The sequence below is a fragment of the Rhipicephalus sanguineus genome, chromosome 2 (genome assembly GCF_013339695.2).
Source record: "Rhipicephalus sanguineus isolate Rsan-2018 chromosome 2, BIME_Rsan_1.4, whole genome shotgun sequence".
In the NCBI taxonomy this organism is placed as follows: domain Eukaryota; kingdom Metazoa; phylum Arthropoda; class Arachnida; order Ixodida; family Ixodidae; genus Rhipicephalus; species Rhipicephalus sanguineus.
Genome location: NC_051177.1, coordinates 212,426,742 through 212,441,585, shown reverse-complemented (window position 1 = coordinate 212,441,585; position 14,844 = coordinate 212,426,742). Strand labels below are relative to the sequence as shown.

General features: G+C 47.7%; 1 protein-coding gene across 1 annotated transcript in view; it reads right to left on the bottom strand.

The window, feature by feature from the left end:
- The window catches only part of LOC119384058 (uncharacterized), a 174,109-nt gene that overhangs the window by 154,816 nt on the left and 4,449 nt on the right, over window positions 1-14,844 (bottom strand). Inside the window, exon 2 of the mRNA XM_037652347.2 lies at window positions 7,190-7,391. Coding sequence (XP_037508275.1) covers window positions 7,190-7,391 — 202 coding nt within the window. The remainder of the gene's footprint in view (window positions 1-7,189; window positions 7,392-14,844) is intronic.

Genomic DNA, 14,844 nt, shown 5'->3' with positions numbered 1-14,844 from the left:
TGTAAAGGCGGTACCTCTGTCTGTGATGAGGACCTCTGGGGCGCCATGACGCAAGACGATGTTCTCCACGAAGAACTTGGCTACCTCCGCGGCACTGCCTTTGGGCAATGCCTTTGTCTCGGCGTAGCGGGTGAGGTAGTCAGTTGCTACGACGATCCACTTGTTGCCGGAAGTCGACGTCGGGAACGGCCCCAGTAGGTCCATCCCGATTTGCTGGAACGGCCGGTGAGGTGGTTCGATTGGCTGCAGAAGTCCCGCTGGCCTAGTCGGCGGTGTCTTCCGTCGCTGGCAATCTCGACAAGTCTTGACGTAGTGGGCGACGTCGGCAGCAAGGCGTGGCCAGTAGTACTTTTCCTGTATTCTGGCGAGCGTGCGGGAAACACCGAGGTGTCCAGCCGTCGGGTCGTCGTGTAGGGCCTGGAGGACTTCTGGTCGCAATGATGAGGGCACGACAAGAAGATAGTCCGTTCGAAGTGGCGAGAAGTTCTTTTTCAGGAGAACGCCGTTCCGTAAGAAAAACGACGACAGTCCTCGCTTGAATACCTTCGGAACAACGGCGGTCTTGCACTGGAGGTACTCCATAAGGCCCCCCAGTTCCGCGTCGGCTCGTTGCCTTTCGGCGAAGTCGTCGGCACTTATAGTTCCCAGGAAGCAGTCATCGTCGTCGTCTTGCGGCGGCGCGTCGACGGGGTCACGAGAGAGGCAGTCGGCGTCAGAGTGTTTTCGTCCGGACTTGTACACGATGGTAATGACGAATTCTTGAAGCCTCAGACTCCATCGTGCGAGACGACCTGAAGGGTCCTTCAAGTTAGCTAGCCAACATAAGGCGTGATGGTCACTGACAACTTTGAAGGGCCTGCCATAGAGGTAGGGGCGAAACTTTGACGTAGCCCAGATGATGGCGAGGCATTCCCTTTCTGTTGTGGAATAGTTGGCTTCTGCCTTGGATAATGACCGGCTAGCATAACTGATAACCCTTTCAAGCCCGTCCGTCTTTTGCACAAGGACGGCACCGAGTCCTACGCTACTTGCGTCGGTGTGTATTTCAGTATCGGCGCAATCGTCGAAATGCGCAAGTATGGGTGGCGTCTGCAGGCGTCGTTTAAGTTCCTCAAATGCTTGCACTTGCTCCGGTTCCCACCTGAATTCCACGTTAGTCTTCGTGAGAAGCGTGAGTGGTTCGGCGATGCGTGAAAAGCTTTTGACGAAGCGTCTGTAATAGGCGCATAAGCCGAGAAATCGGCGGACGGCCTTCTTGTCGGTGGGAGGCGCGAAGTCGGCGATGGCCGCTGTTTTCCGCGGGTCTGGGCGCACTCCAGACTTGCTGATCACATGACCGAGAAACAGGAGCTCGTCGTATGCGAATCGGCACTTTTCTGGCTTCAGGGTCAGTAAAGAGGTCTTGATTGCTTGAAGTACTGCCTCAAGCCGCCGGAGATGCTCGTCGAAGGTCGAGGAAAACACGACGACGTCGTCCAAATACACAAGGCACGTCTGCCACTTCAATCCAGCCAGTACGATGTCCATGACGCGCTGGAACGTCGCAGGTGCCGCGCAAAGACCGAAAGGCATGACCTTGAACTCAAAGAGGCCGTCGGGTGTTATAAAAGCGGTCTTTTCTCGGTCTCTTTCATCTACTTCGACCTGCCAATAGCCGGTCTTGAGGTCCATCGACGAAAAGTACGTTGCGTTGTGAAGTCGATCCAGGGTGTCGTCTATCCGTGGGAGGGGGTACACGTCCTTCTTCGTGATTTTATTCAGGCGCCGATAATCAACGCAGAAGCGCAGTGTCCCGTCCTTCTTCTTCACTAATACCACGGGTGACGCCCACGGACTCTTTGAAGGCTGGATGATATCGTCGCGTAGCATTTCGTCGACTTGTTTCTTTATGGCCTCACGTACTCGCGTCGAAACTCTGTAGGGGCTCTGTCGGAGTGGTCGAGAATTTTCTTCTGTTATAATGCGGTGCTTAGCAAGGGGCGTTTGTCGGACCCGCGAGGACGACGAGAAACAGTGCTTGTATTGCAGGAGCCGCAAGTCTTATATTTCATGAGTTGAAGCTTCCTACACATCACGGCGAGGCCTGCGCAGCACGTTGCCCACAGTCTTTGTGGGTGAAGCTTCAACTCATGAAATATAAGACTTGCGGCAATATCTATGTAGCGCCGCTTTAAAGGGGACACGGTGGTGAACGTATGAAAGCTTGTCATTGCCGGAATTTTCAAAGTATGCCTGTCGAGCACTGTGCCTACAACTTCCACTGACCAGTAGTGGTAAGTTGTACCCAATCAGGTAATTACATCCTAGTGGCAACGATGCGACAGAAGCGAGACTTTGTTGAAGATGCAGAACGTTTTAGTCAACGTGGCAGAATATTCAATGTACGGGACCCTGGAAAAGTTATATTGTGCTTTGTGAAAAGACGCACTCACTTCGGATAAGACGATCACTGCCTTTGCCACTAATGAGCGCTACGGTGTCAGGAAACAGTTCGACTGAGGAGGACTACTCTACCTAGTGGGATAACGCTGCTGCGCACTGCTACTTTGTCGTAAAGCGGCTTGCTGCGTAGCCAGAACTACTACTAATGATCGGATAACAACTAGTTCGTAGCAAAGTACAAGGCGGACAGTGCAATGTCTGGTCAACGAAGAATAACCTGACTTAGACGCACGTGAGAGTGGCCACATGAACAAAATAGTGCCGATACATATGCTACTGACGAACATTTTGTTGACAAACTTTTGCGGCAACCTAAATGGAAAACTTGTCGATGGTGCCTGCCCAGCTCTGACCCAGTGCAGCAACAAGCCCTGGTCGACCGTCGTGCCCGGGCGGCGGCAAGAGCCAATGGTCTTCCGGACTAGGAAGCCCACCCCCAATAGCGACTTATTTCTAGCAATAAATGTTGTATTCTCTCCCTCCCAAGGGGGGGGGGGGGGCGCCCAGCCCCCTCGTGTGCACGCCTACGCTAGGCGATGTACCTATACTCAGTTTCATACAATATATGCAACGCTGTTGAAGCTATACAAGAAGTTCAGTCAGCAGCATGTGTGACTACGCGCGTCTTGCGCCTGGCTTTCATCGTTGTAAACGCTCGTGCGAGACGACCACGAACGCGCCTGCACAGCGTCGCGAAAGGTTACAAATGAGAACAAAGAGACGAAAATAACGGGTTGTCTTGCCCTCCAACGCACAAACCATCTTGGTTTATTACTGTTGCCAAGAGAAAAAAAATCATGCCTCACATGGAAAAATCGTTGTCTTCTTCCTCACGCAAACGCATTCATTGTCAGACGTCTCGCTGGCCTCCACCGCGTCGCACCTTATGTATGACACGGAGTATAGGAAAAGACATTCGTAGAACACATGGACATGGGCTCAGAAGTTTCGCTCTTATGTATGTTTTCTATGAAGGCTCACTGGGGCCGTCCTAACTACCTATGATTTGCGCCTCCTCCCCGCCCTGCCACTAAGTACGATGCTGGGCCGAATCGGGCCGCTAATTGCCAAACTGCGTGTTCGGGCAAGGCTATCCTTCAAAACAAAAAAAAAGTCCGCCAACTGTCAACTGTCTTTGGTCGTGTCCTTCAAACGACGCCAACCCTCGGCCGATTGTGGGTGAAAGACGCCGTCCGCGTTTATGCTCCTTGCTTTTCGTCGGTCAATTCCCGCTGTCTCGCGCGGCACGCAGGACACGCGCGAGGCGTCACTAACGTACTTCAGTGTTGGCAGTAACGCCGTTACCGGTAACGTGTTACCTTTTCGGTAACCTAGATAACGTACTGTTTACAATTTCGTATCTGTAACGCCACTATAGGGAACTAGAAAACTACTGTCGCCACATCAAAAAGAAGGTTAGCGGCCATGCCAGTGCCAGTGCCACGACCTTGTTTTTATCCAGCGGCCGTGCCAGTGCATTCATACGCTTCGAAGCGTTTGGTTCATGTTATGTTCAATCGTTATTCCATGGACGTAAGTGAGAGAGACAAGATCGTTTGTGTATTTGCGAAAACACTTGAGCGAAACGACGCCGGTTTCAGTCTGCCAGCTGTCACTGGGGCACTTATCGTCATGTCGTTGAAACGACGCCAACAGTTGGCCCCGATTGTAGGTGAAAGACGCCGTCCGCGTTTGTGCTCCTTGCTTTTTGTCGGCCGATTTCCGTCACCTAGCGCGACATATAACATATTAAACACGCGCGAGGCGACGCTGACCATACTTGCGCGCGCAATTTTCTCGCTTTCTGCAAACGTGGATGAGTGGCGTCGTCTGTTGTCGTTTTTCGAACTATTGGCAAGATGGTGGTAGTGGAACCGTTACCTTAAAGCGCGCCTTTCGCGCTCTTCGCACCATCTCGCTGGTGATAATGAGGGCACGCTGAAGCGCCACCGATCTCCGAGGGCCACCAGTGGTAAACGGTGCATACAAATCTCGCCGTTAGTGTGCTGAAGAACGTTGTGCTGACGTGATCCTTGTCTAAGGCCTTTTTCCTAAAGAGTTTGAAGCACTGTCGTGGCTCTGTGGTAGAATACGTTACTGTCATTCAGAATGCCTGGGTGCGGTTCCGGCTCCAGCCGTGGTTTATATGCCTTGCTTCAGTCGGGATATCTAACGTATCTACAACATCGAGGCCTGCATCGCATTTTCTGCTACACTTTCGGGTTTAATTTTCTAAAGTCTGGGTTGATTCAGACTGAGAATCACCCGTGGCGCACACCTGCACATCATGGGCCGCGGTATGCAGGTGTGCGGTATGCCCTGCAAGCTCCTACCTCCCCCTGAACTTCTGCCATTTTTTGGACGACACAGGGAAGTTACGTTATTCATATGATGACCTGTGAATCGTGTTCGTCATGCATTCACTTCCTCCTATGCCAGTTTTATAGATAGATAGATAGATAGATAGATAGATAGATAGATAGATAGATAGATAGATAGATAGATAGATAGATAGATAGATAGATAGATAGATAGATAGATAGATAGATAGATAGATAGATAGATACGCTCAAAGTGCCTTTGTTGGCTAAGAAATGCTTTGCACATAAAAACTAAGCAACAAGCTGAGTGAGGACACACACAGAAAAAACAAATGAGCAAGGTAAGTAAGTAATCATGGCTGAATTGAACAGCTACAAATTAGAAGAGAAACACTACTTAAAGTTAATCAAATAGTAAATAATCCTTTAGGTGGCATTTAAATGAGTACAAAGTAGATAATTTAATGGCATGTGGTAGAAATTTAGGTGCGCGAGAAGAGCAAGTCATTTTTTCCGTATTTATGATGACATAAAGGTAACGTTGGGCGGCGAACCTGGCGTTATTAGGATTAAGAAGTAGATCATAACTAACGAAGTTGAAAGAAACTGATTTATTTATTCAATGCGTGCTATTTTTTGGAGGCTGAAGGTCTGGGAACTGTCAGAAATACAACGGCCATTTCGCCAATGCGCAGTGGGAGCGTCACGGTCCCGAAGTGTTTTATCACTCCACCATCGTAGCTCGTCAGCAGCGTGGAAGATGGTAAAAGACGCCGTCGTTCGCTCACCTTAAGAAAAAGGGCGTGAGGAAGCAAGGAAGCAAGCGCTCGTAGGTGTCGTTTGGTTTTGGCGTGCAATATTCTTCAAATTTCTTCACATTAACGCTGTTGTCATCACGCTCCGCTGGTGACAGTTTAAACGTGTTGAATATATCAATTGTTTCCTGACCTGCTACGTGAAGGAAGACTGCAGCCTTCTGAGCACTCGAGCGTTCCGTCGCAGATGAAGTTGCCTTGAAGTACTGGTCCATCCACTGGCTGCATTTCCTCAGGTTTTCTGCCGGCGACTCGGACAGCACTACACTCGCGGACAACTTTTCTTGGCAGTGAAGCCAACAACGTTCTTGGCAATAGCGTGGTGGGAGAGTGAAATAGCGACCGGGCGTCACACAATGCGAATTATGTTAACTAGTGGGTGGTTTAAGGCTTCCAAACCATTACAAAGGGCTCAGCCACGATTCTTTATCGTCATCAGCCGTCATACCAGCAAAGTGCACATGATGCCTCACAGATGTGTAGCTATTACCTCGCTTCACCGCAGAATGAAGAATAATGGAGTATTGGGTGCTTCCCGACTTCACAAAAAATAAGATTAATGGTGAAGTGGGTACCTTGCTAGTGTACTTGTATTAGCAGCCCTAAGAGAGTTTACAGTGGGCTCTATAAATGCCGCTCTTCCGGCTTTCGCTGTGGCTGTGCTGCGCTTTCCGTGCAGGCCTGGCGTTTTTTTATCATTGCAGGAATGAAACTGCAAGAAGACATTTCAATAGATAAGTTACAAATTCATGCCGCGATGAATAATTAGATAACTTATTGGAAGACCGAATATTTCTTTCCAGTACGTCAAACGACTTTAAAACAGTACTATAGCAAACACATAGCACGATTTAAGATATGTCGAGAAGGCTGCTTTCCCTAGCACTTGTACGGATTAAGTAAAAACTTTGAGCGCAAATAAACCAAGAAAGAGAAACACACACCGTGTGTGTGTTTCTCTTTCTTGGTCCTGCGTCGTTTTTACTTAATCATGAGATACCAACTAGACCACCTAGCTATATTGCACGGATATTCTTATGGGTAGCAGTGCCTGGATTCTCACGGATTTTTTTAACAACCGTTACCCAAAGCAGATGACCTGCACTTGCATCCCAAAAATTAAGGCGGTTTGGTGGCTCCTTTTACGAACAGTTCCAAAATTACTTACATAGCATTTCTTCATATGTGATGTTACTGCACATGCATTTCCCGATAACAAGAAATATGTACAGCAGTTGGCAATTTTCCTTACAGTTGATAACAGAAAACTCACACCATCTCCCGCTAAAAGGGACCATGAGGCGATGCGAAGCAGCGTTTCGGCATGTCGAGCCCGCGTTTCAGAGGGGAGTAGAGAGGATGAGAGGGGGAGGGGAGAGGAGAGAGGGGGAAGGGGAGAGGGAAAGTGAGGAGGGGAGCGGGGGAAAGGGGAAGTGGAGAGGGGGAGTGGAGCAGAGGTGTGTGACGAGGAGGTGTATGGAGAGGGCTTGCGCATGCGCAGCAGGGGTGGTCACGCCGCACATCACCACCGGTTTGAACTCCGCCATAAGACGCTTCGCATCTTAAATTATGTGCAGCGTAGTTTCTGAGAGTCGCTCATGGGCTACGCACTTTCAGTGAGAGACGTCTTCGCCAGTACCAGTGTAGCTCCAGCGAAGATGGCGCCATACATGGCAACAAGGTTCTCCAAGCTGTTCCTCAGGTGGACACACACTCGATCCCCTGGACCAACGCCGTGCTTTTGGAAGCCTACGGCATAGCGCTTCATGAACGCTAATAACTCAGCTCTCGTTGTTTCGGTTGAACCTTCGACCTGCGTGAAAGAAAACTTCAGGCCCATTGTAATGATACGAGCTCGTCGCGAACACTTATATGGTATTTGGCTCTCTCTCTCTCTCTCTTTGGATCATGAATAATTATAATATAAGCTATTTCCGGCAAGCAATAACAATTCAATTTTGTTAGCTTTTGGGGTGGAAAATAATAGTGGCACGAAAATGGGGACGAATTTTTTACGAAGTTTGTGCTATTATTTTTACAGTAAAATGTGTAACTTCCTGTGTGTTTCTGAAGAAATTGCACTGCTTTCGACCACTGTGTGGAAAGAAAAACTGCTGAATAAAAATACGATGTTTATAAACAAGGATCGATTGTATTTTTCGTTAAGCTTCTTCTTTCCGACATAACAGTAAGACATTCGGGAATGTGAGCTTATTACAGCAGTCACCACAGATGGGACTAGAGTGCTTATTTGGGCCTGCTGGTACATGGTCAACGAGACGAGAAACAGCACGAAACACAGGACAGTGAAAGAGACGGACCAAGCGCTGTCCTCCCTCCCCCATCGATGGAAAATAAGACCAGCGTAATCTGTATTAATTTTCACGGAACGCCACATCTCTTGCTCCACTATATTGCACTCTGTTCGAGGAGACCGCAACACATGAAACAGCGGTAGTAACAATATGCGAGATTTTACGGGCCAAAAGCCCGATATAATTAGGAGGCACCGCATAAGGACTACGGAAATCCTGACCATAAGGTTTTGTTTGACGTGCAGCTAAATCTAAGTACACGGGCCTCGCCCCACGGCGAAATAGGTATTTCAGGAGGAGAATCTGCTAAGCCACGGCAGCGCGCGAAGGCGGCGCGATAGTGTCACGGAGGAAATCCCGTTTTCGCCGCAGCACGACAGATGACGCTTCCGGCGTGTTCCCATGGTTTATATGTTCTTCTATGGACGCGACGCATGAAAATCGTGATACTGCTTCGTCAATTGTAAAGTTTCCCAGATTTCTGTCAGTAAGCTCAATTGGTAGATGCGACAGATATTTTAGCTGCAGTGACTAATAGACACTGCCCCATTTATAGGCAATACAACGCTTTAAACGAGCCGCTAGTAGTGGCCACAGAGCAAATGATGTTTGCCGCATGCACGGGTCCCTCGCTCCTCTTGCGCATATTGTGCGCACGCGTGAGTAGGTGGCCTCGTGCTATACCAAGAAAAGATCGAGAACTCATGCCTCGTGACTTCGTTTGCGAGATGCACTTCTCTAAGAGTGACATAGACAGAAGGCCCTATTACGGCGAACTTCTGGGCGAAGTTGTCCTGGAGAAACCAAAACGGACAGTCTTGTTACCAGACGCCGTGCCTTTCATATTTACGCGCTGTCGCAGCATCTCGCGCGCTGTTCGCAAAAAAAGAGAAAAAAATCGCAGCATTTCCACGGAGTGAATGATGATGAGTGGGCGAAGCTGCGGAGGTTCATCGGTAAACCGTGAATCTTCCGTGAATTCTGCCCAGTACATCATCACCGACTTGAGATAGGGCGCGTTTATACTAAAGGTTCGATGAGTTATGACGACTTGCAGCTCACTTTAATTTTACATGTACGCTGTGAATTTTCATTGTTTAGAAAACCATTGCTTTAGAAAACATCTGGCGTCTTTCGTTAAGCAGCTGGCGTCTTTTCGTTTCGCTTTAGAAACATCTGGCGTTCTTTCGTTTTGCTTTTAGAAAACATCTGGCGTCTTTCGTTGGTTTATTTCATCAATCAACGGCGTTTTGAACAAAATTTTTATTGTTTAATCACGCACAGGGGAAATCTCACCAGGCACTACCTTGGAGGTAAAGAATGGCTGCTAATGGGAATGAGAGACAGAAGAAGTCGGCTTTTAGCTACCGCTGCGAATTTTTTATTGTTCAACAACGCACAGGAAAAATCTCCCACCGGCACCACCTTGGAGGTCAAAGCGTAAGACTGGTTACGGACTACGACTACGACTACGAGGGACGAACGGGTGCCGCCTTAAGGAGCTTCGCCCCTAAAAAAAAAGATGGTTGATCCCTCCGTCATAGGAATCGGAAAAACACGAAAGTAAAGAGTGGCCTTACAGAAGTAACTGAATGTTTACTGTACATGGATATAAGAGAGTTTGCACAATGTATATTGATGTCTGGCAGCTATAGCACCGTTTAACGTGGATGCACCCACTTTGATGATTGGTGGTACATCTCCATGTTAAAGGATTACACAAAACGTCCATGTTGAATGATTACACGTCCATGTTAAATGATTAAACAATACCTTGTGGTAGCTGTAGTAGTTAACGTTGAAAGCGTAATCAGAGAACGAGGTGTGATAGCCAGAAGAGCGTCGCATATTGGACGCAGAACTTGGTCGCCATCCCGCGGCATGTTAAAACATGATTGAACACCACGGCTGGACTAGTACTCTAGCCCGACTAAAGGGAAACGCAAAGCGCGTCGTGCCGCCCCCCCGGCCGCGATTTTTCTCGGAGCGAGCGCGTGAGCGGGGAACGCAATGTAACAGCCAGGTGAGGCAGGCGCGCGTCGCAGAGACGCATTTGCGTCGCATGCACTAAGATCGCCACCTCGCGGTGTGTAAAGGCATTGAAAAAATTGAACTTCTATTGAAAACGCGCCCAATGGGACGGACGTGTAACGTGTTGCAGGTGTTATTTGCGGATGCCACAGTAATGACGAATTACTTTACCGCTCCCATAGAGCAACACCACCCCGCAGACCGGGAGAGTGGTAGATATAAAAGGCGCGTTTGTAAAGCTTCAAGAGTCTGTGACTGTGGCGCAATGACAATAAAGAAAAAAAAAAGTGACTGTGGCGCAATGGGTAGCGTGCCCGGCATCTGTTGCTGCGGACCGAGCGGCCGCGGGTTCGATGCCCGTTGACGCAACATTTTTTTCTTTGCCATCTGATCGTGTAAATTTTTTCGAGGTCATTTCCGTGACGGAAATACGTCACTGAAGTCTTGGTGGAGCCCGGCATAAAACACTTTCGTGTTAAAAAAAAAAAACGGCAGGCCTGCGCGGAAAGAGCTGCACAGTCACAGCGAAAGCCAGAAGAGCGGCATTTTTAGAGCCCGCTGTAAACTCTCTTAGGGCTACTGTTACAAGTACACTAGCAAGGTACCCACTATGCCATAAATCATAATTTTTGTGCAGTCTGGAAGCACCCAATACGCCATTATTCTTCATTCTGCGGTGAAGCGAGGTACCAGCTACATATCTGTGAGGAATCATGTGCACTTTGCTGATGCGGCGGCTGATGACGACGAAGAAATATGGCTGAACCATTTGTAATGGGTTAACCCTTTGTAACCCTTTGTAATGGTTTAACCCTTGTAACCCTTTGTAAGCCTTAAACCATCCACTAGTTAACATAATTCGCATTGTGTGACGCCCGGTTGCTATTTCACTCTCCCACCACGCTATATAACGTACGTTAACGCGAGAAAGATTGAGATAGAGAGGGAAATAACTTTATTGACACCCTGAGAAAATGGATGATGGGGGCCTTACGGGCTTACTTGGCAACCAACACAAGTGCACTTGCGAGGAACCCCACTACGTTATAACCAGGCGCCTATAACCAGGCGTCACACGATGCGAATTGCGCAACGAGTGGGCTGTTGAATGCTTCCAACACATACAAAGGGCTCTGCCATAATCTCTCATCGTCGTCAGGCACAGCATCAACAAAGTGCACATAATGCCTTAGAGATGTTTAGCGGGTACCACGGCTCTCGCAGAATGACGAAAAATGGCATTGTGGCTGCTTCTCTACTTTACAGAAATTATGATGATTTATAGCCTCGGGCTCTCAATAAAGTTATTTCCCTCTCTCTCTCTCTCTCTTTCTCACGTAAACGTATCATATATAACGTGGTGGGAAAGTGAAGTAACGACCGGGCGTCACACAATGCGAATTACGTAACTAGTGGGTCCTTTAAAGCTTCCAACCCATTACAGAGGGCTCAGCCATAGTTCATCATCCTCATTAGCCGTCGCATCAACAAAGCGCACATAATGCCTTACAGTTGGTACCTCGCTTCTCCGCATCATGACGAATAATGGCGTACTGTGTACCTCCCAACTTCACAAAAATTATGATTTGTGGTATAGTGCTAGGTTGCTAATTTACTTGTATTAGTAGCCCCAAGAAAGTTTATAACGGGCTCTAGAAATGCCGCTCTTCCAGCTTTAGCTCGAACTGTGCTGCGCTTTCTGCGCAGGCCTGGCGTTTTTTTTCCTATTTCGCTTTTTTCTGTCTCATTTCGCATGATAGCGGTTACGGACATCGGCGGTGGCGGCGGCGGACAATTTCGGCGCCAAGAACGACCGATGTTGTGATCTCATAACCGCTTTCGCTGTAAAAGAATGTCATCTGAACCTGATGCAATGTTTAGAAAGCACGCAAGGACGGATATTTCGGTGGCTTAAGGTGCTAACATGCCCGCTGCTTGCAAGGGATAGGAAGTTAATATTGTGTGTCATGCAACCGCCTCTTCCCATGGGTCTGCTGCATTGAACTATGAAGAAACAAGCACCGGGGTTTGCAAGGTTGAAATATTTATTACGACGCTCTATGCCGGTAGTTCTGGTGCTACTAAGGCGCATATGGGGATCGAGGCTTCAAAAATTATTTCAGCTCAGATGTGGCTCTTGGATAAGTTTAAAGGACGACAAGAAATCGTACAGCCCAGCGCTGCTTGGAGCCGGCAAGACGCCGTGGAAGGAGCTCCCGGCGTCCGCTTCATGCAGCTGAAGAAGGCATCACTGGCATCACTGACTGATTTTTCTAAACAATAGCCTCGAGTTCACAATATGCAAAGAGGACGTGAAGATGACGGAGTGCGAACTACAACGCCAGGTCAGCAGCACATTCGTGAACTCTTGCACGAAACAAAAGTGCGCAGCTTGCACTAGTGGCGCTAGGCTAGAACCAACAGCGGAGCTAGTGTTCGGCCTAGCTTCTAGCAAGTTTTTGATGGTAGTACTAAGTATACCTTGGCTTGGCTATTCTTCTGCAGTTCCGATCGGTTCCCCGCACTACGCACGTGTTCCATGGCTTTTGCCGGGAACATGTCACGTGAGTAGTTATCACGTAATGTTCGGTGGTGTTTAGGCACGTGGTTGTTTGTTACCTGACTTTAGTCATGTGACTAGATGTCACGCGATGTTACGTGGTTGTTAGTCACGTGACTGCTTGTTACGTGATTTTAGACATGTGACAAGTTGTTACATGATCTTTAGGACCATGACTACTTGTGCGCTGATGTTTAGTCTGCGACGGAGCAGCGACAAATAGAAAGATGCGGACGCACGTGGCCGTAAGCGAAAGCTCGATGAGGCGAAGAATTTTTCGAGCTCTCCGTAAATCAGGGCCCTGTCACGGTGGTCTAGTGGTTATGGCGCTCGACTGCTCACCCGAAGGTCAAGGGATCGAAACCCGGCCGCGGCGGCTGCATTTTCGATGGAGGCGAAAATGTTTGAGGCCCGTGTACTTATATTTAGGTGCACGATAAAGAACCCCAGTATTAGCTTAATTAGCGTTACTGAGGCTTAATCGAGCTTAACTGCGCTCGACTCAATCAGTCAAAATTAGCATCTTCGTGAGCATGGCTTCACTAGCTTCATTAGGAATTCGACTTGCATTGCTTGGACTAATTTGGATTAATTAGGCGTGGCCAAATTGAGTTTAATTGTGCTCGGACTGATTAGACGATACCGTGCTCAACTACGTTCAATCATATTTATATCTAGCTATCTTGGCTTCGCTTAATTAGCTTAATTAGCAGTCTATAGCATAATTGTGCAACATGAAACTCAGGTATCTCAGGTGGGTTTGATTCGGTTTCACACTAATTAATTAGGCATCATTTGCTTTAGTCGTAATTATGCATCATTGAGTTAATTAGCCTTAACTTCGTCAGGAGTAATTCGCGCCTTCCTGAGCTTGGCTTCTCTGGACTCATGGTGAGTTTGACTTGGACTGATTGGCCAGGATTGGGTATGACTTATTTAGACCACCATTCTCGGCTGAATTAAGCTATACCTTGCTCATGTATGCCTAATTACATTTGGCTATACTTACCTTGACTAAACTGGGCTCATCTAAGCGTAACTCGGCTTAACATGACAACAGCAAGCTGGGCTAGGCTTAATAAGGCTAGCTTAATTAAACTTCCTTGTGCTTGGCTTTATTAGGTGCTACCATGCTTAGCTAGGTTTAATTAGGTTCGGCTGTACTTACCATGGGTTAACTAGGTTCATCTAAGCTTAACATGGCTTAACGCGGCAAAGGAAAGTTGGACTAGGTTATCTGGTGATGCCGTTTGGCGTAAGCAGAAAACTTAATCAATTATGCTTGACTTTACTACGTTAGATGATGCTAGCTATGCTTAGTTAGGCTAATTTACTAATGAAAAAAGCGATGCGCGCCATTCACTCGAGCCTGCCCCGCCGCAGCCGCTACGGAAAACGGTACAGATGCGATGGAGCAAGGCAAGCGACACCCAGTTGATGTTTTGTCTACGAGCGCCGTAACCACGTCAGACAAAGCGAGATCAGAGGCCACCTGATATGACGGGACGTGCATGCGCACCGCTGCTTTAGTGGTGCTCCCTCTCGACAGCAGTCGCCGGGTCGGCAGGTGGCGCGGCGATGCATTTAGGCCCGCGACCCCGTGGTCCGTATACTTATGCTCACGCCTGTACTACCACTTAGGAAACCAAAACATTTATGCTTCTCAGTATTTATGGCTAACCGTGTCTTAAATTCCACGTGCAATAAAAAAAGAACCTTGAAAGCTAGCAGAGCCATAACTTAACAAAATGAAACATTAAACAGGTGCCTTCAAGAAAAGGTGGTGCAATACAGGCAACGTGTGTGTCAGTTGAGAATTCGCTACCATTACTAGGGATCCTTACATTAACGTAAAAAATAACAAGCTGCAAGCGTTTCCAAGACGTGCCTCACGTCAAGTGAATTTCCCAACTAATTCATACCGTCGTAAGGTTAGCGTCACCGCCCTCAAGCAAGAAAGTTTTCTTGCGTGATCCATTAGAAAGCAGTCACAACCATTTTCAGGATTTCCTCACTCAACGAATATGCTCATGAGAACACTGATCGGCAGAAGAACCCGTAAGCCTCCGACACACTACTCTCAGAGAAATGTCAATGTGAAAATAAGGAATCATTTCCGGCCACGCATTTTTCACATCGTCATTTATTCGACAAACAACGCAGGAGGAATGACCAATAAATTCTAAGCGCACATATAGACGAGGACACTGAACACGTATGATACACAGGCGCTAACTTTCAACACTTTATTGAAGCCAGGGGAACAGAATATATATATATATATATATATATATATATATATATATATATATATATATATATATATATATATATATATATATATTGTGCGGAATCTGTCG